The following is a 20,863-nucleotide window of genomic DNA, read 5'->3' on the forward strand; positions in this document are numbered from 1 at the left end:
GGCCTTGGGGGCTGTGGAACAGGTGGAGGGAAGTGTGGCCCAGCTCCCATTACGTGGCTTCAGCATTGCATCTGGGTGGTTGTCGCTGCATGGCGGGTGTCAGGCTCCTCTCAGCCCTAATCCCATGCTCCTAGCAGCCCACCCCTCCACCTTGCTCTTCTCTGGCTCTTTTCTAACCCACTGTGACCCCATGGCTCTGGGAGTAGGTTCTGGGGGTGGGGCTTGCAGTTTATCAGCTCAATCAGTACTCTAGCTTCTCACCTCCCCCAACCAGTGCTCTCGGCACAGTGGACTCCTGGGCTTTCCCCAACAGGCGCAGGTGACTGTGCCTTCCCATCCTGTCTCTGCCCGGGATGCCCTTTTCTCCAATCCCATCTCATATCTCATATCCCCAGGCCCAGTGCTTCCCACTTAATCTTCAAAAAGCACTTCAAACACCACCTCCCTCAGGAAGCCTCTCTTGACCTCCATTCTGAGGCCTCATGTCTCCTGTCCACAAAAGCCCTGGGCTCAGCCCTGCAGCAGGAGCTTGGTGGGCTCTGCAGAAACTGCCCATCGCTGGCAGCTGTACAAGCCAGGAGCCATGCACCAGAGGGAAGGGTCACACCATTACCTTCTGTTAATCCATGGTGCCCAACACAGAGCCTGCCTTGTGACTGAGGTCAATCTGCATTTATTGCAGAAGAAATAAACAAAATGCCAAATTATCCCATAAATAAAGGACCAATCTAGCAGCTTATAACCACTGAAGAGCTGAATAGGTAAACAATACTCTAGTTACACATGAGATGATAACAATACAGTACATCCTACAGAATCCAAACCCTTTGCTTACCACCCATCCTCATTTTCAAAGTCCCAACACTGTCTCGAATAGCCAAGCAGAAAGGAAGGGCTGAGTGAAGGGTTAGTTCTAACCTACAGCTTTGTCCTTAAATATCTTGGGAAAGCTTCGATTCGGGTATTTGCCCCGGAGCTGCCAGACATCAAAGAAGGGTTTCCAGTCGATGTAGGCCACCAGCTTTTGCAGGTCGTAGTCTTCAAAGACTCGAGTCCCAAGGAACGTGGGCTTCACTGTAAAAAGAAGTACTGATGTAGCTGCCAGTGCTAGTAGGGGGGCCTAGTACACACTTGCTCGATGCCTTCCCGCCAGCTCTTCCCTGCTCTGGGGCTCCCACACACTCCCTCCCACCTGTTCTACAAAGTGCAGAATTTTAAATTATCACAGAGAAGGAATAATTCCTGTAGCAAATCTTAAATCAAACCACTCTTCCCAGGCAGCTGACTTCTCTACACCACCCCTTGGAAATTCTTCCCTCAGCCCTTTTTCTAAGAGAAAAGACTTGGGTTCCTCTTCACTTGCACAAATGAAGACAATAGTACCATAGATGCCACTGCAGAAAAACACAAATATAAGGAAAATGCATGGAAACAAAGCATCAAATTCAGGATCCTGCATGGGATGGAGAGGCACTCAGGCAACTTCCACTATGTTTGTGTTGCTTCGTATATTTTTAAAAATGGGCACCAAGTTATTTCCCAGGTGGCTAGGGGTATACATGGGTGTTTAATATACTGTGTTTACACCCCTTTGTGAGTCTAAAATAGATCAGGAGTGAATTAATGACAAAGAATTCAGAAGACAGATGGTTCCCCGGGGCCCTCTGTGACACCACAAGCTGCACTACTTCACCCCGCCCCTCCCAAGCCCACAGTGGGGTCAGGCTGGAGTCCAAGATGATGACTATGCCACCAGCTTCCTGGACCCCATGTCCCCAGTTCCCTGCTCTGTAAATAGGATCAGAGAACTTACACTCTCCTACTCACCTCAGGTGCTCTGGGATAACACCAGAGTCTCAAGAGTATTTTTGTGTCACAAGATAGTAAGAGGTAGACGTGAGAGGGAGACACAGGGAAAGTAGGAGCTGCTTCTTAACTTTTGCCTAGAAATCTCTGTCCTTTCACACATGCTCATAGTAGCGCTTCTCATTTGTGGCTGGCCATCTTTTTACTATGCAGAACAAACTCTTCTGCATAATAATATCCTATCGCGTTGATTTGTTTGACAATTAAGAAAAAACTACCGATTTCTGCTGGATGAATGCTCCTCTTACCTGGAAGGGCAGGAGAAATGCTCCACTGTCGTCACTGAAGGATGCTATTCTAGAATTCTACCACCAACGACTTTGAGAGAAGAGCCCTTTTTTCTTCCCTTTACTGATTTCCTGCGACTACTCTAAGAACAGGTCATCCTCTGAAACATCTACCTCAGGGGCCTCACTGCTCCTCAGGCAGCGGCCTCACACTGCGGACAGATGGCTCTTTGAACAGTATCAACACTGCTGCCCTGCGCCATGAGCCTTTGGAACACTGTCTCTGCTGAAGCGTGTTGGATGTTCGACTTAGTTAAAATGGGACTTTCCCTTGTGCTATTTTTCTAATTTCATAGTGAAAGGTAAAGGGAAAATAATAGTTGGACTACACAGTGACTTACATTTTTCAAAAGTTGATCATCTTTTATCCTCACAACCTACATAGGGTAATTCTTTTTTACACATTAGGAACTGTCAAACATGGACATAAGACACTCAAGGTCATTCAGTGACAGGAGTAGAACATGGACCTCTGGACTTCCGATGTGGGGTTTCCTACTAAACCACACTGAACTCAGTAGGCCTGAAATTAGAACCAAGCTCTCCCACATTTCTAACCTAATGCCCTCAACTCTGCTGAGCATGTACAGAACACAGATGTTGTGAGCACTGAGAGCAGATTTGAGCTATTACTTTGGAAATACAGATTCAGTGACTACAACCCCTGTTCACCCCGTGGCAGTCCTGCATTTGTACCTTATGCTTCTCTGACCATGTCAAAATATCTTCTGTATTTGGCTCCCTCATGAACACCTCAGTAAGGCAAGAGAGGTGGCTGGAAATAAGAAAGGGAAAATATAGAATAGAGGGAAGCATTCTGAGAGAGAATGGGAGTGAATAAGAAACAGGAGCTTTTGCTTTGCAGTAATGTTCTCCAGGTTTGTTCAGGGTGAGGGCATCTTCAATCTCAGACACTCCCTGTCTGCACCTGGGCCTGCCCTGTGACCCAGGCCACCCAGGGACAGCACTGCCCAGGCAGGTCTCCAGGGCTCATGTCAAGCTGCAGGGGGCCACTCAAGCCCCGCATAGAGAAAGGACAGAGTGTGGATCAGAGGTCAGACCAGAGACAGGATCCCAGTGACCTTTCAAGCTCTTACCTGAAACTCAGGGTCTTCACATGTGAGTGGGGCTAATAGCACATTCACTACAGACCCATGTCAAGCTCTCAGAACTGCTGTGGTCAGTCTCAGGACCCCGTCTGGTCCTCCATAAATGGTACCCATGTACCTTTATTTTCAGTCACCACTGTCCTGCATCACTATTATTAGACACAATGAAGAGTCTCTAGCTGCCTATGTGAGTCTGTAGCCAAGTCAATGCAAACACCTCTCCAGCTCACATTATCACACATGCCCTCTCTCTCTAACCCACAGCCAGACCAACCTGGAGGCGGCTCTGACAGCCAGTCAATATGGAAACCATTTTTTCTAGCTTGACTTAAGGTTAAATATCTTCTCTCCTATGAGAAAAAGAAAAGTTATTTTAGTCAGAGACTCTTAGCTTTTCAGCTGCTACTATGAAAGTATGTCCAAAAACCTAGTATATGACTTTTGTAAAAAAAAAATTAAAATAAAAAAAACAACCCACAAATGCTTTAATTAATTTAAGTTCATATCATCAAAAGCTCTTCCTTTTCCACCCACTATGGCTTTACATCAGCACCAGAATAGAGAGTGAAGATTCAGCAAATACGCATTAAACATTGATACACAGACACAAAGCTGGCCTGAACCCTTCACCAGGTGGGTAAAGCCTGGCAAGGGAGCAGGGTCCTGCCCGGGCTTTTGGAGCACCTGAAGCCAGGGTTAACGGGCCTGCTGCCAACCAGCCCAAGGACCCGAAGGCAGAACTAAGAAACTGTCAACTATGGGTAGACCTCAGGAGAGCCAGAAAGCCAAGCATAGCATCTTGCACTAGTCAACACCTCAGAAATACCTGTTCTCTTCATGATGTTTGTCATCTCCTTTTGTGTACCTAGCCACCCCAAAATGTACCCCGTACCCCACCACGGACAAGGTCCAACAGGCAAATGGACTGGGAAGAATGGACTTCTCAGGAGTAATTAAGCCTGCTCTCTAAGGATTCCCTGCAGCTTCTGTAGAGACGGTCAGTTCCTGAAACACTACTCTGCACAGTCTACATTACGCTGGAGGGAGACAGGCTGACAATGGTCCCCATATGCCATTTCAGTTTCTGTGTTCCTGCTGGGTATGTTTTACGTGTTCTCATAATTCTGCTATGTGGCACAGCACCTAACACCTACTGTGTACCCCATAAATGTTTAGTAGAATAAATGGAATTAATTTTAGTATCACCCCACATTACTGGGAACTTAGACACCAGAGAATTCCAACTTGAACTAGAAAACAGGGCTTCTCTAAAATGATCCTAAACCTTTGCCCTCCTTAAAACAATAAAGTCACATTAAAAAATGCAGGACTGTTTTAACGCCCAAACTAGCAGGGACCTGTTTTTGTCACTTACCTTGAGAGATTCGTAATGGTCCTGTCTAATATCTTCATACTCTTCCATGATCTCCTCAAAATATTCATCCTTTAGATTCTCATCTAATAGTTGCGAGCACTGAAAATGCAAGATGAAGTTCAAGAACCACAGAGTAAAAAGAGACAAACAAAACATGAGCAACCCTGGTCATTTCTAGTGATGCCTCCTTCAGGAAGCTTTCCCTAGTTAACACCAGTCACTCTCTCTTCTCTAGCTCCACTTATTCCCACTGGGCTGTGCATCAGTAGACCAACAATGTCCAACTCTCATACACCCCAAGAAAGGCCTGGCTCTGGATGGCTCCTGAGAGAGAAGCTCTAAGCCCTTGTAACATCCTGCCTGATAAGAAAGTCTTTGTCTACTTGGAGCCCTGGGCCACCCCAGATAGTTTATGCTAACAATGTGATCCTGGCGGGGGGACTTGGCTTATGTTATATCTATCTGACCTCTAGAGTAACTAAGGCCAGTCAGGTGCTTAAAGCATTCCATTCCTCCAGGACTGACTGCCTGTAAAAGCCTGGATACCAAGGCTTGGGTGAGCTTCTCTAGTCAGTGATGCTCCGTACATGGTGTCCTACAGTGCAAGGGTCACGTACTGTCCGTAGGACTCCACTAGGGCAGGACAGCTGGAAGCTGGTTCTTGGTCTTTCTTGGATTCCACCCTTTGTATCTTCTGCCTTTGGTGATTTTAAATCTGTATCCTTTCATGGCAAGACAGCATGACTGTGTGTATAACAATGTTTCTGAGTTCTGTGAGTTCTTTTGGCAAATCGCTGAAACTGAGGGTGGTCCTGGGGACCCACACAACACACTAGTTAGGTACTGCTCTCTTGTGTTTCAAAGATTCTCAGTGCATCTCTCCATCACTGCATTCCCCAACAACTTGTAGTATCTGTGTATCTACTTGTCTCTATAGAGGACAAGCCCTTGGAGGGCAGGACTATACCTAAACCACCTTTGTGCCCCCCGTTTCTAGCTCTGTGTCTGGCTCATACAAGGTGCCTCCTTCCTAAATGTCTGCTGAAGGAATGAGGTCAACAATCTTCACGGTCAACTATGAGCTTCTGCTAAGAAAAGAAAGGAAACCCATCATCTGAGAAATGTGAGGTGACTCAGTAAACTGTAAAATGAGGATCAGCTAAATATCATTTAAGAGTGGGATTATCAAGGTAGTGGAAGAACAGCCATCACCAAAGCACAAAATACAATTCTAAAGAAAGAAATGGTTGCTGATCACCATCAGTTCAAAGCACTGAGATGCCCCATCTCTGCAGCCTCTAGCTGGATCTTCCAATACAAGTGTCCGGAAGGTCAGTATCATTATATGAAACTGACCAGGTTAGACTGGACGATGGCTGAAGTGCCCACTGGCTTGACACAACCATAATTCTACATGAATGTCGAAGTATCTCTAATAGCCATCCAATCCCCTAAGAGTTCATATAAAGTCAAATCACTTGAAGGAACTTAGTCAGAGAAGACCACCATGGCAATCCTAAAAATAGGCTCCTGAATGGTATTCACACCACAAAGTACTTCCCAGCCTTATATCAACATGAGCTCAATGGAGTCCTCATTTAGGAAAGCCTGCAAAACCAAATGAAGACAGGGAGGGGATGCAGACCCTTGAGCTCCCTAAAGTACATGGAACCAACATTTTAAAATATTGTTTAAAATACCACATTCTGCTAGATTTTAGACTCTGAGAAAGCAATACCCTGTTTTTCTAAACATCCAAGGAACTTTTAACAGTATTTGACACAGCTCCCATTGGGTAGACAGAGCACACCATGGTCTGTGGCACTGTCTACACCCCATGAGGCCCTAGCTGCCAGAGCCACAGTGACCAGCCCATCCCTGTCCATTAAAACTTGCTTGATGTAAACCAGCTCATGGCCTATTATCTGGGCTGATCTTCATGATGTTTCCACCACAAAATCAGAGCTCATCGTGGGTTTTCACGTCAATCATTCAGACATGTTTTATTCTTTTATTCTTCGTGACAATGACAGCACAATGAGAGGGAATAAGGTGAAAATATATTTTATAATTTAGAAAGAACTAAATATTGGCACCTCAGTTTCTATTTAAAAACAAAGGAAAGGGGCATCTGGGTGGCTCAGTGGTTGAGCATCTGCCTTAGGCTCAGGTTGTGATCCCAGAGCCGAAGATCTCAGGTATTGTGATTGAGTCCCACATCAGGCTCCCCACATGGAGCCTGCTTCTCGCTCTGCCTATGTCTCTCCTCTCTCTGTGTCTCTCATGAATAAATAAATAAATCTTTAAAAAAATGAAAAGAGGACAGTCCCGATGGCACAGCGGTTTAGCGCTGCCTGCAGCCCGAGGTGTGATTGTGGAGACCCAGGATCGAGTCCCACGTCGGGCTCCCTGCATGGAGCCTGCTTCTCTCTCTGCCTGTGTCTCTGCCTCTCTCTCTATGAATAAATAAATAAAATCTTTTTAAAAATAAATAAATAAAAAGAAAGGAAAGAAAGCTGGGGCATCCTGAGATCTAAAGCTCCAACAGTCACATAGTTGCCACATTTTGGAATTTTCAAATGCTTGAGCCAATGGTCCAGAGCATGGGCCTTTGCCATACCCACTGGAGTTGGATCAAAAAATTCTGAACCAGGGCACCTGAGTAGCTCAGTTGGTTAAGCATCTGCCTTCAGCTCAGGTCATGATCCCGGGTCCTGGGATGAAGCCCCACATTGGGCTCCCTGTTCAGTGGGGAGTCTGCTTCTACCTCTCCCTCTGCCTATCCCCCGGCTTGTGCGCACTCTCTCCCTCAAATGAATAAAAAAATAAGTAATTTGAAAAAATTTAAGACTCTGAACCAACAATCAACCTAAATGAATTATACTACTGACTCCTGAAATGTGTCATCAGCCATCACCCAAATGACTTATCTTTGCACTTACATTTGAATCATTTCAGAAGGTGGCCATTTCTTTGTATATGAGAAGAGCCAACCACTGCTGGCTGTCCAGCTAGACCAACTGGAAAGAGCACAAGTGTCCATGTCTCATCTGGCTTTCGGGTGGGCCCTTACTGCTTTAGCTCTGCATGACAGTGAAGGAGTGCCCTCAAAATGGAATCCAGAGGCCAGTTCCTTCCCAGCCAAAGTCCTCCACCTGCCCGCAGGGGCAACGCTACCAGTGTATACTCGATGAGGACCAATGGCCTGGTCTCCAAATGGGAAATGGTCAGTGATTCATTAGCATTTGAAAATAGCAACAAGCCTTAAAAAGAGGCCCATTGGTTACTCAACCATAAACTCAATACAAGCTCCTTATGAAGCACAATTCAAATATGAGATAAAGGGGATCCCTGGGTGGCGCAGCGGTTTGGCGCCTGCCTTTGGCCCAGGGCGCGATCCTGGAGACCCGGGATCGAGTCCCACGTCGGGCTCCCGGTGCACGGAGCCTGCTTCTCCCTCTGCCTGTGTCTCTGAGCCTCTCTCTCTCTCTCTGTGACTATCATGAATAAATAAATAAAATCTTTGAAAAAAAAAAACAAAAAAAAAAACAAATATGAGATAAAAAATACTGTTTTGAAATTGTAGAAACATAATTTATACATCAGTCTATGTCAATGGCAGATAAAAAACTGCAACTTTATGATTCCAGTCTGATTTCATTGTATTCTTTATAATAAAGGAGAATCACTAAATATTAATGAAAGCAAGTTTAACGTGGCATAGAGTAAGACTTGCCTTCACACCGCACACCTGCCACTTGATGAATGTGTGGCCTCAAGAGAGGTACTAACCTTTCCATTCCTGTGTCCTCATCTCTAAAACAGTAATAATTAAAGTATTTGCTTCATGGGGATTAAAAAGAAAAATCCATGTAAAGCTCTTAGCACAACGCCTGAAATCTTACCAATTTCCAATAATGTTAGCAATGATTGTTCAACTTCCATATAAATGAGTTCACAGATCTGGGAGGATGCCTTTGGAAAATGGGAACTGTGGTCACTGGAGTTCAGGCTGCGTGATGTCACCTGGCAGCCTCACAAATCACCAGACCCCTGGGCAACTTTCCTGGCCTGTGAATGCGAAGGCTGGGCTATATTAGCAGTTTTTAAATTGTGCTTTTTTGAGAACTAGGTGTGGGATGAAGGACAGAAGGGGCTGCTCTTACTCATGCTGTATTGTATTGGAAGACAAGGTTTCTGTGGCTAAAACAAACTGGGCAACCATAGGACCACATGGTCCCTCAGATTCTCTCCCACTTTATTTCCTGTTATACGATGAAAACAATGAAACATAACAATGAGAGAGGATATTAGGCTTTACTGATGGAGAAAAGCATATAAACACACACTCAGGTAAGTTGTATACTACATTCACTGAGCAAAAGCATCTAGTATTCTGCGTTTTGGACATCTAGAGAATGTTTTTCTTTTGTTGGGTAGGGTCAACTAGTCTGTTGCCGGTCAAATGTCTTTCTATCTGGAAACAGGTCACTTTTTAAAAATTCCACATTCCTTTTAGCTCTGGCTTAGAGTTAAGACAGTATATATTCATATTTGTAAACGCATGTAAATGGCTGGAACCTTTCTCCCTCCAGGTTGGTGTGTCAAGGTCATGCATCTTGGTACCATGTCTCTTACTCAGACCAGCATTCTGTGCTGGCTCAGGACGTGGTCTTCAAAAGTACAGGGCACTCTTGCCTGGCCACCCTGTTCCAGCAACAGGGGCAGTGACACCATCCAAAGCCATAGGCTCTTCTTCCACATTTTTTAGTAGATTTGAACAAAAAATTAAAGATAATCTTGGGAAATACCCTTAACTCTGAATCTTCTCTTCTACAACATATCTGAAATAATGTAAGGCCCCACACTTACCACCACCACACTCTTGGATGCATCCAGGACATGGATTACAGGCGCGCTGTATCTTGGAGCTATTTTCACTGCTGTATGGGTTCTAAAAAGAGGGGTCAGGAAGAAAAACATATCCATCAGCGCTGACAGTTCCTACACAACACTTGTTTGGAACCATTAGAGACAATATGTTTCTACACAGTGCTTTCCAGAGGAAGATTTTAAAGTAGTTACAAATACCAAACTTCACATTTGCCTTGTAAAACAAGGGGACTTCCTCCCCACCATAAGATGGGGAAGCCAAGGGGAGAAGACATGGGTTTGTCGGCTCAGGCTACAAAAAAGTCTATACCAAAATGCGGAAGATTTTGTCCTCAGCTCTCTGCCAACGGGAACGAGACTGTGACCTCATACTCATTAGTAGCCTACCTGAACTGATGGCGCTAACCAGCCCAGGCAATTGCACTTTGCTGCCATAAAGGTCAGGCTGAGTTTCTTCCTCCAAATAAGTTGGGAGAGCAGCCAGGGCCCTGGGGAACCAGACACCAGACAACAGGCAGGGGACACATGCACTAGCTGCTGTTCCCCATTCCTGAGGGACACTACCACTTCCCAGCTCCAGCCCCATGAAGTAACACAGAGAGGCAAAAGCAACAACAACATTTTATGCTAACATGGGGTCAGCCCCAAACCTAAGGGGGCAGGACTCTTCCCGGAATCAGATGCTTTCATATTTTTCCCCCTCATCTAACATGCATTTTCCTTTGGAAAGATGTCCAGGATATGCTACTATGTGGGGGGGAAAACAAAGTAACGGAACAGTATGTTTAATACAACTCTGTTTTTTAAATGAACAAACACTGCCACCCTTAACCTGCCCTGACCTGCCAACCTTACATGTAAGTTTCTGTATATTTAGAAAAAAACAGAGAGATACACATCCGGTATCAATGCTGCTTAAACAGAAGTTGGAGGTGGAACTGAAGGCAGGAAGGGAGAGACTAAATTTTACTTTACATTCCTCTGAAGTGTTTGACATGTTCTATTAATCATGGATTACTGAGTTGACTTTTAAAAACCAAGAGAATATTAAAGGCACAATAGTATATGTGAACATGTTCTTAAGAGGCTTCTCAGGGATGACTAGAAATTTGGTTATAATAAGACAGACAAGACCCTGACATTTGACTTGCCCCCTTTCTACAGGTAACTCCATACATGGATAGGAAGCAGGGCCCTAAAGCCCAAAGTCACAAGAACTGAGTTTTACAACAGACGTGCAGGCCTAAGGTCTGCAGTTCAAGAGACTCTTCTGGCCTGGGGGGTTAGGGTACAAAGCAACAGGAGGAGTCAGACCATGGCCCCGAAGCAGCCACATGAACTCTCCTGCCTCCTGAGGATAATGTTTGGTGACCATTGTGTGCTCCAGGCCCAAAGATTTGAAAATACCTTCAGTATTCTACAAGGTGGAGATTTTCAAACAGGAGGAATAGTTTGTTGTTGTTGTTGTTTTTTAAAGACTTTTTAAAAATTTATTCATGATAGACACAGAGAGAGAGAGACAGAGACACAGGCAGAGGGAGATGCAGGCTCCATGCCAGGAGCCTGATGCAGGACCCGATCCCGGGACTCCAGGATTGCACCCTGAGCCAAAGGCAGGCGCTAAACCGCTGAGCCACCCAGGGATCCCCTAAGAATAGTTTTAAAGCAGAAACTGCTTCCAGTTTCTCAAGAGAACATAAGTGAAACTATGCTTTCTTCCTCTTCCTTCAGCTGATCAGCTCTTAGAACATACAAATACACCTCAATATATTTTCTGCTTGAAGTTCTGCTAGGAAACTGTAAGCCTGATGTGATTTAGTGGACATTTCTCTTAAAGGGAACCAGTACAGTTTTAAATCTTAAAAGTCAACACAGTTAATATTTATTAAGCATCCAATGATTCCCAGTGAAATTCTGGCCATTCTCTCATGGATGATCACTATTTAAAAACAATATCAACAACAACAACAAATAAAAGCAAAGTGCTGCCTTCTAGCACCAAAAACAAAACAAAACAAAACAAAACAAAACAAAACAAAACAAAACAAAACAAAAGCTAAATGAGCACAGACATGATCTGAACTGGCCCAGCCATCAAGAGTACTTCTGGTTTCCTTATAAAATGACATGACATTGATTCTACTTTCTCCTAAACTTCCATTTATGCAACCTTTTCCAGCTGGAAGCAGAATTTTTTCAGAAGTCTGAAAGGACGTAAAACACTGGAATCTCTCCTTCCCTCCTATAGACATGTCGGGCCCTGAGGGTGAATGTGAGCTCCACCTCTGCTAAGTCCCCCATCAACATTGGTCATTCAATGAGTTGCCCCTTCACCTACACTTGCCAAATGGGCATGACAGTGTTAACTTTGGAAGCTCTTTTTTAAAAACTCTGAAAAAGAACAAGTAATCCAAGCATTTTTTTTCATGTCTTATCCTTCCAGAATTCAAATGTTTTACATAAATACAGCATGACCAAAAAATAAAAATCCTCAGAATTTAACGAGAGAAATGAAGAGTCAGAGGAAACAAAGATGGGAGGCAATCAGCAGTGGGGTCAGATGCAGAAGTCAGGTCCATGCAATCCTCCACCCAGGCCTGAACTCCAAGCTTCCCTGCAGCCAATGCAAGGAGGAAAACAATGTGATTCAGCATCTTACCCCTAACAATTAAAAACCTAAAATTCAGAAAATTTCCTCTCTCTTTGAGCAATGTGACTTCCTTTTGAATTCTCCACTATTCACAAAAGAATAACTGAAAAAGACACTGAGCAGTTATTGGCTTTAAAGCATTTAAAAAATGAGAGCTAGAATGGTGCTTTTGAGAAGTTGTGCAGCTAACAGGGCCAGATTTCCATTCAAGTCATTTCTAGCTTGTGATACAAGCACATCTTGTCTCTAGCATTAGAGACATGAGAATATTTCATTTTCTATCCTCTCGGAGCTACAGGTTAAAAAGGGAACTCCAGGCGTATTTCCAGGAACACGTGATGCCTAGTCTATATAGCCCTTTCAGCTTCTTCTAGGATCTGTCAGTCACCTATAAGGCTCATTGCAAGAATCCTGGGAGTACTGTTCTAATTCTATCATGTCACCAGAGGCCACTGAGATCTGGAAAAGCCAGGGAATAACAGCTCCTCATCTTCTTTCATGACAACTTGGAAGTCCTGAGTCGCCATTTACTCAAAGAACAATTAGCAAAGGGAAAAAACAGAACACGGCTACACTCCCAATAGGTCTGTAGCAGGTAAGAATAAGAGCTCAGAGGGCTTCTGAGACATCCAAACTCTCATTGCCTTCCAGCAAAGCTGACTCTCCCAGGGTGAGAAGGTTTTCTTAGATACAAAAAGCACTAACTGAAAAAAACAAAAACAAAAAAAAAAAAACAAAAAAAAAAAAACAAAACAAAAAGCACTAACTGTAAAGAAAGAGACTGATAAAACAGACTTTATGAAAATTAAAAACTTTGTGACCCAAAAATACAACTAAGACAGCAAAAAGCAAGCCATGATGGAAGAATCTATTTGCAATATGCATTTCTAATGAAAGGGCTTGCGTCCAATATAAAGATATATATATATATATATATATATATATATATAATTTATAAGTAAATCAGGAAAAAAGGGGCAGAATACTCAATTAAAAAAAGACCTAGAAAGCATATCCAAGCGGTCAACATATGCATGAAAAGGTACTCAACATCGTCAGTCAGCAGAGAAGTCCAAATGAAAACCATACCAAGATACTGTTATGTACATACTAAAATTTAGGATAAAATTGAAAAGGGTGTGGAATAACTGGAACTCTCATGATTGCTAGTGGGAGTGTAAATTAATACACTCACCTTGGAAAACTACCCAGCAACATCTAATGCTGATGATCGTACCACAGGACCCAGCAAGTCTCCTTCAGTGCACGAATAAGAACACAGCAGCATTCTATGAAAAAGCCCCAAACTGGAAAAACCCAATGTCCCCCAACAGTAGCATGGGTAGTAAAGGCTTAGTATACTATACCACAGAATATTCTATATACCACAGTGGAAAAACAACTACTATGACCCCCAGCCTGGGCCTCACAGGCATAATGGTGCACAAAATTAGCTGGACATGTGAAGAATACACACAACAGGATTCCATTTGTATGAAGCTGAAATGCAGGCAAAACCAACCTATGGTGATAGGAGACAGAACAGTGGTTTTGTTGTTGTGAAGGATGACTAGGTGGAGGAACCTAGCACAGTGCCCAGAGTGCTATTAATGTTCTATTTCTTTATCTAGAGGTGTTTATAGAGGGCATCCATTTTTGTAAAACTTCATCAAGTTGTAGATCTCTGTTTTGTGTGCTCTTCTGCATGACTGTTATATTTCAGTAAAAGGGCTTAGCTAATAAGAGGGCTTGATTAAGCAGGATTAAATGAGGCCTTACCCACTGTCACTACTTAAAAATGGAGTCAGAATAGGGAGTTCTACACTGATGTTCTCAGAGATTGCACAGAAATCTCCCACAGTGGAGAAGGGAATGGATATCTGGAAGCACTGTGACTGGCTTTTATTTTCCAAATAATTTCCCAAAAATTGAAATAGGCATGAAGAGAGAACAGAACGAGAAAAGGCAGAGCTCATATGGAATTAAGGCAACTGGAGTGCTGATGGAACTTCAGATGGTCTTGTGACCCAGATTTCCACCTTTGGGGAGGATCACATCGCCATTTCCCAGACCCTGAGAAAAGAAGTTTTCCAACAGCATGGAGACACAGTTGGGTGACTTCTGAACTGCTTAATCCTAACTTGATATATCAGATTGTAACTGCTAGGAGGATTTGTGGCTAATTTTGCATATACTGTATCTTGGAAAGTTAGTTATGTTGCTTCTGAATGTTTTTTAAAAAACCCTCTTTAATCTGGTGGCTCTTACTTGGTAAGAGATATAACAGGAAGGACTCTTGTGATGTTCCAATTTGCATGTGGTTTTCTGACAATGAACTTCTCAGTATAGGGCCCTACCTTATAAAATGGTTTATTCTGAAACCAGCATCTCATCTGTTTATTCTGTTTTAACAACCTTGATCTTAAAAGGTATTTCATCCTCACAATAGTCTGTAAATTCTCATTATCATTATCTTTACAAAGCTGATGAATATTCACATTAAAATCTCAATTACCCAAGACCCTGCTCACTTATATACCAGTTATCAATGCTTGGTCATGTCCCTGGAGAATAATCTGCTCCACGTCCTAGTGAATAAGTCCTTGGTGGAAAAACAAATTCAGTTTTCTGAGGTGAGCAACGATCACCACAGTACTGAGTCCTTCAAATGAAAAGCATATTTTCTTTTCATTTAGTGAATAAATGACACATAACACTACTACTACTTGTGAAAATGATCCATTCAGATTACAAATGGGATGATGGTTAATTTCATGTGTCAATTTGGCCATACCATGGGATCTAGTTTTTGGTCATACATCAATCTAGATGTTTCTGTGAGGATATTTTTTTAGATGTGATTAGCGTAGGTGGGCCTTGTCGAATCAGTTGATTCAGAGCAAAGCCTGAGGGGCCCTAGGAAGGATCCTGCCTCCAGATAGCCTTTGGAATCAAAACTGCAATGTCAGCTCCTACCTGGTCTCCAGCTTGCTGAGCTTCCCTGCGGATTTTAGTCTTATCAGACCCTAAAATGACATGTGCCAACTCCTTTAAATAAATCTCTCTGTATACATAATACATAGCATATAGTAATAATATAACATAAGGTGATATATATATATAACGTACATAAAATAAATATATATACACACATCCTATTGATTCTGTTTCTGTGGAAAACCTGATTAATACGAATGGCTTAATGTGCAGTTGTTACTAGTGTGAAAGGAACTTTGGAATATCTTTGACTGGATTTCTATTGTATTCTTGTATCAGAAAAAAAATACAGTGTGTTCTTGTAGGATCATTGAGTTCAGTGTTCCACCTGGCCTTATTCTCTCTGCCAAAGTAAGTGATATGGGATAAAAGACATGTCAGAAAAAATCTAGTAGTACTCATAATTCACGTATTTCTCACCAAATATCATTACAATTATAATTCCAGGAAAAATCGAACTGAATAATGGTCATGTGACCAACTTAGAACTTTCTCCTCTTGAAATTGCTTACCCCAAAGTTTCTCAAAAGGTTCCCCTTTCAAAACCAACTCCCCAAGGTCATCCTTTGGTTCATTCTTGTTAGGGTGGCCTTGTGCCTGAACTATTACAAAGCTGGAGTTTCTTCAAGGAAACCTGTAATTAGTCAATCAGACACCTGCTTCCAGACAGAGAATGGGCTAACATTCCAGAAACATATTTATGTCAAAAAATACACCTTCCCCACTTGGTTTGATTTCAAGAGGAGTGTTTCTCAGAAATCTCAGGAACCGAATGGGAAACATGCTGGCTCTTGTCCAGGTGAAGACTGAAAGCTTATACGCTTATATATAAGGAGCCATAGTGCCAAGCATAAAAAAACAAACAAACAAACAAACAAAAAAAAAAACAAACAGGTTTTATCACTATTTTTAAACACTGGCATTTAAATGAATTTAAAGGAAAGCAAAAAGTTTGTTAGCATGACTTACCTTGATGTGGTGGCTCCTCCAATCAGCAGTGGAATCTTTATAGCCAGTCTCTCCATTTCCTTGGCAACAAAAATCATTTCATCCAGGGAAGGAGTGATAAGTCCTGATAGGCCAATTATATCTATTATTTCAAAAAAGAGAAAAAGGACAGTGAGAAGGAGGATGAGAGAAAAAGCAGAAAAATATGCAGGACTCATTTTAAAACCTTTGCAATGAAGACCCTAAGACCTCAGATGAATTCCCAATTTCCAATTCTAAGACATCTTTTCTGGGGAGTTTCAATTGATTTGTTTATTTTTGGTAGTAAACATGATTTGTAACTTAACGTTACAATCATGTACTTGCCACACTCTGGGGAAGCCATGCAAATAAAATACATTGTTCATGATTTCCCAGATTTGCACGTTACAGTGTCTGAAGAAACATAAAAATGACACACAGGGAAAAAACTAATAAGACCCTATAAAAAGAAGCCTGTTCCCATTCCCCACCTTCAGAGCTACAAGGAGTCTCATGGTCACCCAGTCACCAATTCAACTCCCACTCTAAGTGACGATGATAGCAGCTGCCATGCAAGAACTGGCACCTGACTGAATGCCCCACCAACCCCACATGGGCTAGGGATTACCATTTATAGACAGACAAACACTGGGGGTAAGGACATCCAGTGGAATTCCCAGAAGCAAAGGTGCACAGTACCTGCTTTGTGGTCAAGAGCAGCTTTCAGAATCTTATCACAGGGAGTCATGACTCCTAAGTCAATAACTCTGAGGTACAGAAACGAGATGGAATGGAATTAATGTCTCTCATCAGAGACAAAGGGGAAATGAACATTTTTACTTGGCCACCAAATACTCTTCTAATGTAAACTGGAATCACAGGGACATGCTCACTAAGTATCGACAATCATCACAACCACTTATTAAGTACTTAGCATATTTGCCAGGTGCTATGGTAAGATTTTAAAGCAGCTTTTTAAAAAAGATTTTATTTATTTATTCATGAGACACACACACACACACACAGAGAGAGAGAGAGAGAGGCAGAGACACAGGCAGAGGGACAAGCAGGCTCCACGCAGGGAGCCCGACATGGGACTTGATCCCAGGTCTCCAGGATCAGGCCCTGGGCTGAAGGCGGTGCTAAACTGCTGAGCCACCCAGGCTGCCCTTAAAGCAGCTTTATTAATATAATATTCACATAGCCTAAAATTCACCCAAAGTACACAATTCAATCATTTTTGGCATAAGACGTTACTATTTTTTTCAGCTCTGATAAAATATATAAGATATCATCTGCCCTATGAACCAGTAAGTCTCCAGTCCAGTGGCCCTAATTACAGTCACAATGTTGTACAACCATCACCACTATGTATTTTCAATACTCGGCTGTCACCCCAAACAGAAACTCGAATCATTCAGCAACAATTCTCCTTTCTCCCCAGCCCCTACTTTCTATCTCTGTGAATTTGCCTATTCTAGCCCTTTACATAGGTGGAATCATATGTAATTTGTCCCTTGATATCTGGCTTATTCCACTTGGCATAATGGGCACAACACATTTTATCTGTCAATGGACACTGAGGCCATTTCCCCTGTGCTAAGCTTTTTGCATAAACAATCTCATTTAGCCTTCAAAGCAGCTCTAAGATGCCAAGCACCACTACAGGCCCCATTTCACTGAAGAAGGGCCCAGAGAAGTTAAGCAACTTGTCTAGTTATGCAACTAATTAGTAGTAGATTTGGGATAAGAAACAGGACTTGACACCAAAACCCATTCTCTTGGCCATTTAGGCCAACAAAAATGCTAGGCAAGTTCACTCAATAAATATATTTGACCAGCAGAGGTTACGTGGAAGCCAATGCAAAAGATAATCAATCAGTTCCTGCACATGGAAAGCTGATGATATGATAGTCTGGTTACTGAGTCACAGGAGAGGGAGACAGAACCTGAAGGAGACAGGGTGAGAGACTCAAAGGAAAAACTAACTCGGGAGTTGGGGGGTTACACACAGGATGGACAGCAGGCAGCGAGCAGAGAATGTGGGGGTCTGCTCTGAGGGAACAGAGTAACAGTGGAGGGGTTCCAACTCACAGAGGCAGCTTTCCCAACTCAGAGAATTCCTGCCCTGGACAGCACTTCACACCCATCGATCGGGTTGATCATTTTTACAACTTAATTTTATCATGAGTATACATCTCATAGCATAAACTTTCACTTCTTTCATAATGTCATTAAAATAGGCAAAATAATTTTAAATTTAAAAAAAAAATCAATGCTTAAGAACCACCACTTGACACAGTTATCATCTGGTAATAGTGGATGTGGGACAGGAAGGAGCTTTGCTTCTTGCTATGTATCTTTTCATGCTGACTTTTTTAGCTTGCTCCTGGGTTACTTAGAAATTAAAAAAAAAAAAAAAACTAGCACATACAGATGCCTCAGTAAAAGGCAGACAATTCCAAATTGATAGCTGCGTTCAGTGTGTTAGCACTAACCTGGTAGAATGAACGTGCAGGATTTAAAGATGGCAGGTTACAACCACCTTTTTTTTTTTAGCATATTGAAAAAGTCTGGTAATTGGATCTTTTGTTAAACTATTACTAAATATAGACTGTTACATATAAAACTAAGCAAAATAGTATGCTGCCTTTTATTACTTATTTAAGTTAAGCAGTATATTGCCTTTCAATCAAGACAAAAAGGCACAATTTCTAAGCTAACTATATCCAACATTGTATGTATTTTAAAAATTCAACTAAAAATCGTCAATATGATAGTTGGGAATCAAGTTGCTCTCATTTCTTTGTCTTGTTTTAAGCAATGTGTCCTTCAGGAACACCTTATGCATGCTTGCTTTGAGGGCAGCAAGGAGACCGTGTGGCTGGACAGAAATGGGAGAAGGAGCAAAGGGCAGGGAGAAAGGGAGGAGAGGCATCTTAATGGTAACAAACTAGTTCAATTTTCAAAACGCTAAGTCTGAGATTCCTTTCTTTCTTTTTTTTAAAAGAGAGAGAGCGATTGGAGGTGGGGGCAGAAGAGAAAGAGAAAGAAGTTTTAGCAAGCTCCACACTGCCCCGTGCAGAGCTTGATGCAGGGCTTGACCCCAAGACCCTGAGATCATGACCTGAGCAGAAGTCAAGAGTTGGCCACTCAGCCAGCTGAGCCACCCAGGTGCCCCCTGGGTTTGAGATTTCTTTTTGATATCCAAATGGAGCTTGAAGCATCCCAGGAGGGTGACACCCGAGCCGAATTTTGAAAGAGTAAGTAGGTATTAGCTAGATGAAAGATGAGACAAGGATGGAAGGTGCAGAATGAGGAGCCAGCTGACCCCATGGAACTTAAGCTGGAGGGGATGGCATGGGTTACAAACCCACCTCCACTGTCCACAGCTGCAGTATGCTTCTCCCTTCCCCTGCATTCGTCCCTCATCTTCACCCCACATCCTGTCTCCCCTACACCTCCATTCCCTACTCCCCTGGGGTTCCCCCAGGTTCTCTTCTTCACCCAGACCTATCTGCCCCATGTCTGCAGACCTCTTCTTACACAATTCTTACATTACGTCACGTAAGATACGAGAAAAAAAAAATTAGTGTTATGGGAAAACGCTGATTTTAAATCATCTTTCTAAAGTATGTAGAATCGCTGTGTATGTAAGCATTTCATTTGGGCTTTTAAGTCAGGAAAAAAATGTAAGCTGCGCTAGCTGCTTTAGCAAAGGCATCCAATACTGCCTAAGAATACACCCAATTAAAAACATACTGTAATAGATAAAGTCTCTCTTACTCTCTGGAAGAATTAAAAAGGAAAAATCAGAGCCGTGCACCCATTCAGGGTGCGCCATATCTGCTGTCTCTGGAAATGAACTGAACAAAGACGGCATTTTGTTTCTGATCCTGCAATTCACATGTGCTACCACCAGATGGCAGGACCCTACCGCTCTGCAGTCCCCATGGCCTGTTTCCAACCTGTGGTTAAGCCGTGCTAATAGGGTCTTTTTAAATAAATAAATAAATATTAATTAATTAATTAATTCTGGAAAGTCCCCCTTTCAAATATTACAAGTTCGGCAGAGGAACTTGATATTTTTCCAAAGAAGACATATAAAGGACCAACATGAATATGAGAAGATGCTCAGCTTCACTAATCATTGGGGACAGGCCAATCCAACCCATAATGAGAGACCACCTTAAATCTGTTAGAATGGCTGTTATTAAGAAGACACCGCAAACACACACACACACACACACACACACACACAAAAGCAAGGTAATTGTGAAAAACTACATTGGCATTAGTTAAAACAACATGTAATAATACTGCAATATGTAAGTGTATCAAATCAATACATTGTACACCTGAAACTTACACAATGTTATAGGTCAATTATATTTCAATAAAGCCGTAACACACACACGCACACGCACACACACACACACACCCAAGGTTGAAAGCCCCTGAATAATTACCAAGTGAGCACGTGTGGTGCACAGAACAAAGTGGATTACTGTGCCCTTGATTTAGTACATCTGAATAACATTATTCAGTTTGAGAGTATTTCATAGCCATATGTTGCTTAGTCCTTACTCATACTACACAGATTAACAACCACTGGTTAAAATATAACCAGGCCTCGGGGATCCCTGGGTGGCTCAGCGGTTTGGCGGCCCCTGCCTTTGGCACCTGTCGGGCTCCCGGCATGGAGCCTGCTCCTCCC

At 42.6% G+C, this 20,863-nt stretch overlaps 1 protein-coding gene across 7 annotated transcripts in view; it reads right to left on the reverse strand.

Annotated features, from left to right (window-relative positions):
• The window catches only part of MTR (5-methyltetrahydrofolate-homocysteine methyltransferase), a 108,629-nt gene that overhangs the window by 11,901 nt on the left and 75,865 nt on the right, over positions 1-20,863 (reverse strand). For all 7 annotated transcript variants that reach the window (XM_077894381.1, XM_077894386.1, XM_077894380.1 and 4 more), the window contains 6 exons: positions 16,846-16,913; positions 16,147-16,267; positions 9,510-9,591; positions 4,638-4,736; positions 3,537-3,612; positions 919-1,074 (listed from right to left, as the gene is read on the reverse strand). In XM_077894381.1, coding sequence (XP_077750507.1) covers positions 919-1,074; positions 3,537-3,612; positions 4,638-4,736; positions 9,510-9,591; positions 16,147-16,267; positions 16,846-16,913 — 602 coding nt within the window. The remainder of the gene's footprint in view (positions 1-918; positions 1,075-3,536; positions 3,613-4,637; positions 4,737-9,509; positions 9,592-16,146; positions 16,268-16,845; positions 16,914-20,863) is intronic.

This window comes from Canis aureus, chromosome 4, assembly GCF_053574225.1.
Source record: "Canis aureus isolate CA01 chromosome 4, VMU_Caureus_v.1.0, whole genome shotgun sequence".
Classification (NCBI taxonomy): domain Eukaryota; kingdom Metazoa; phylum Chordata; class Mammalia; order Carnivora; family Canidae; genus Canis; species Canis aureus.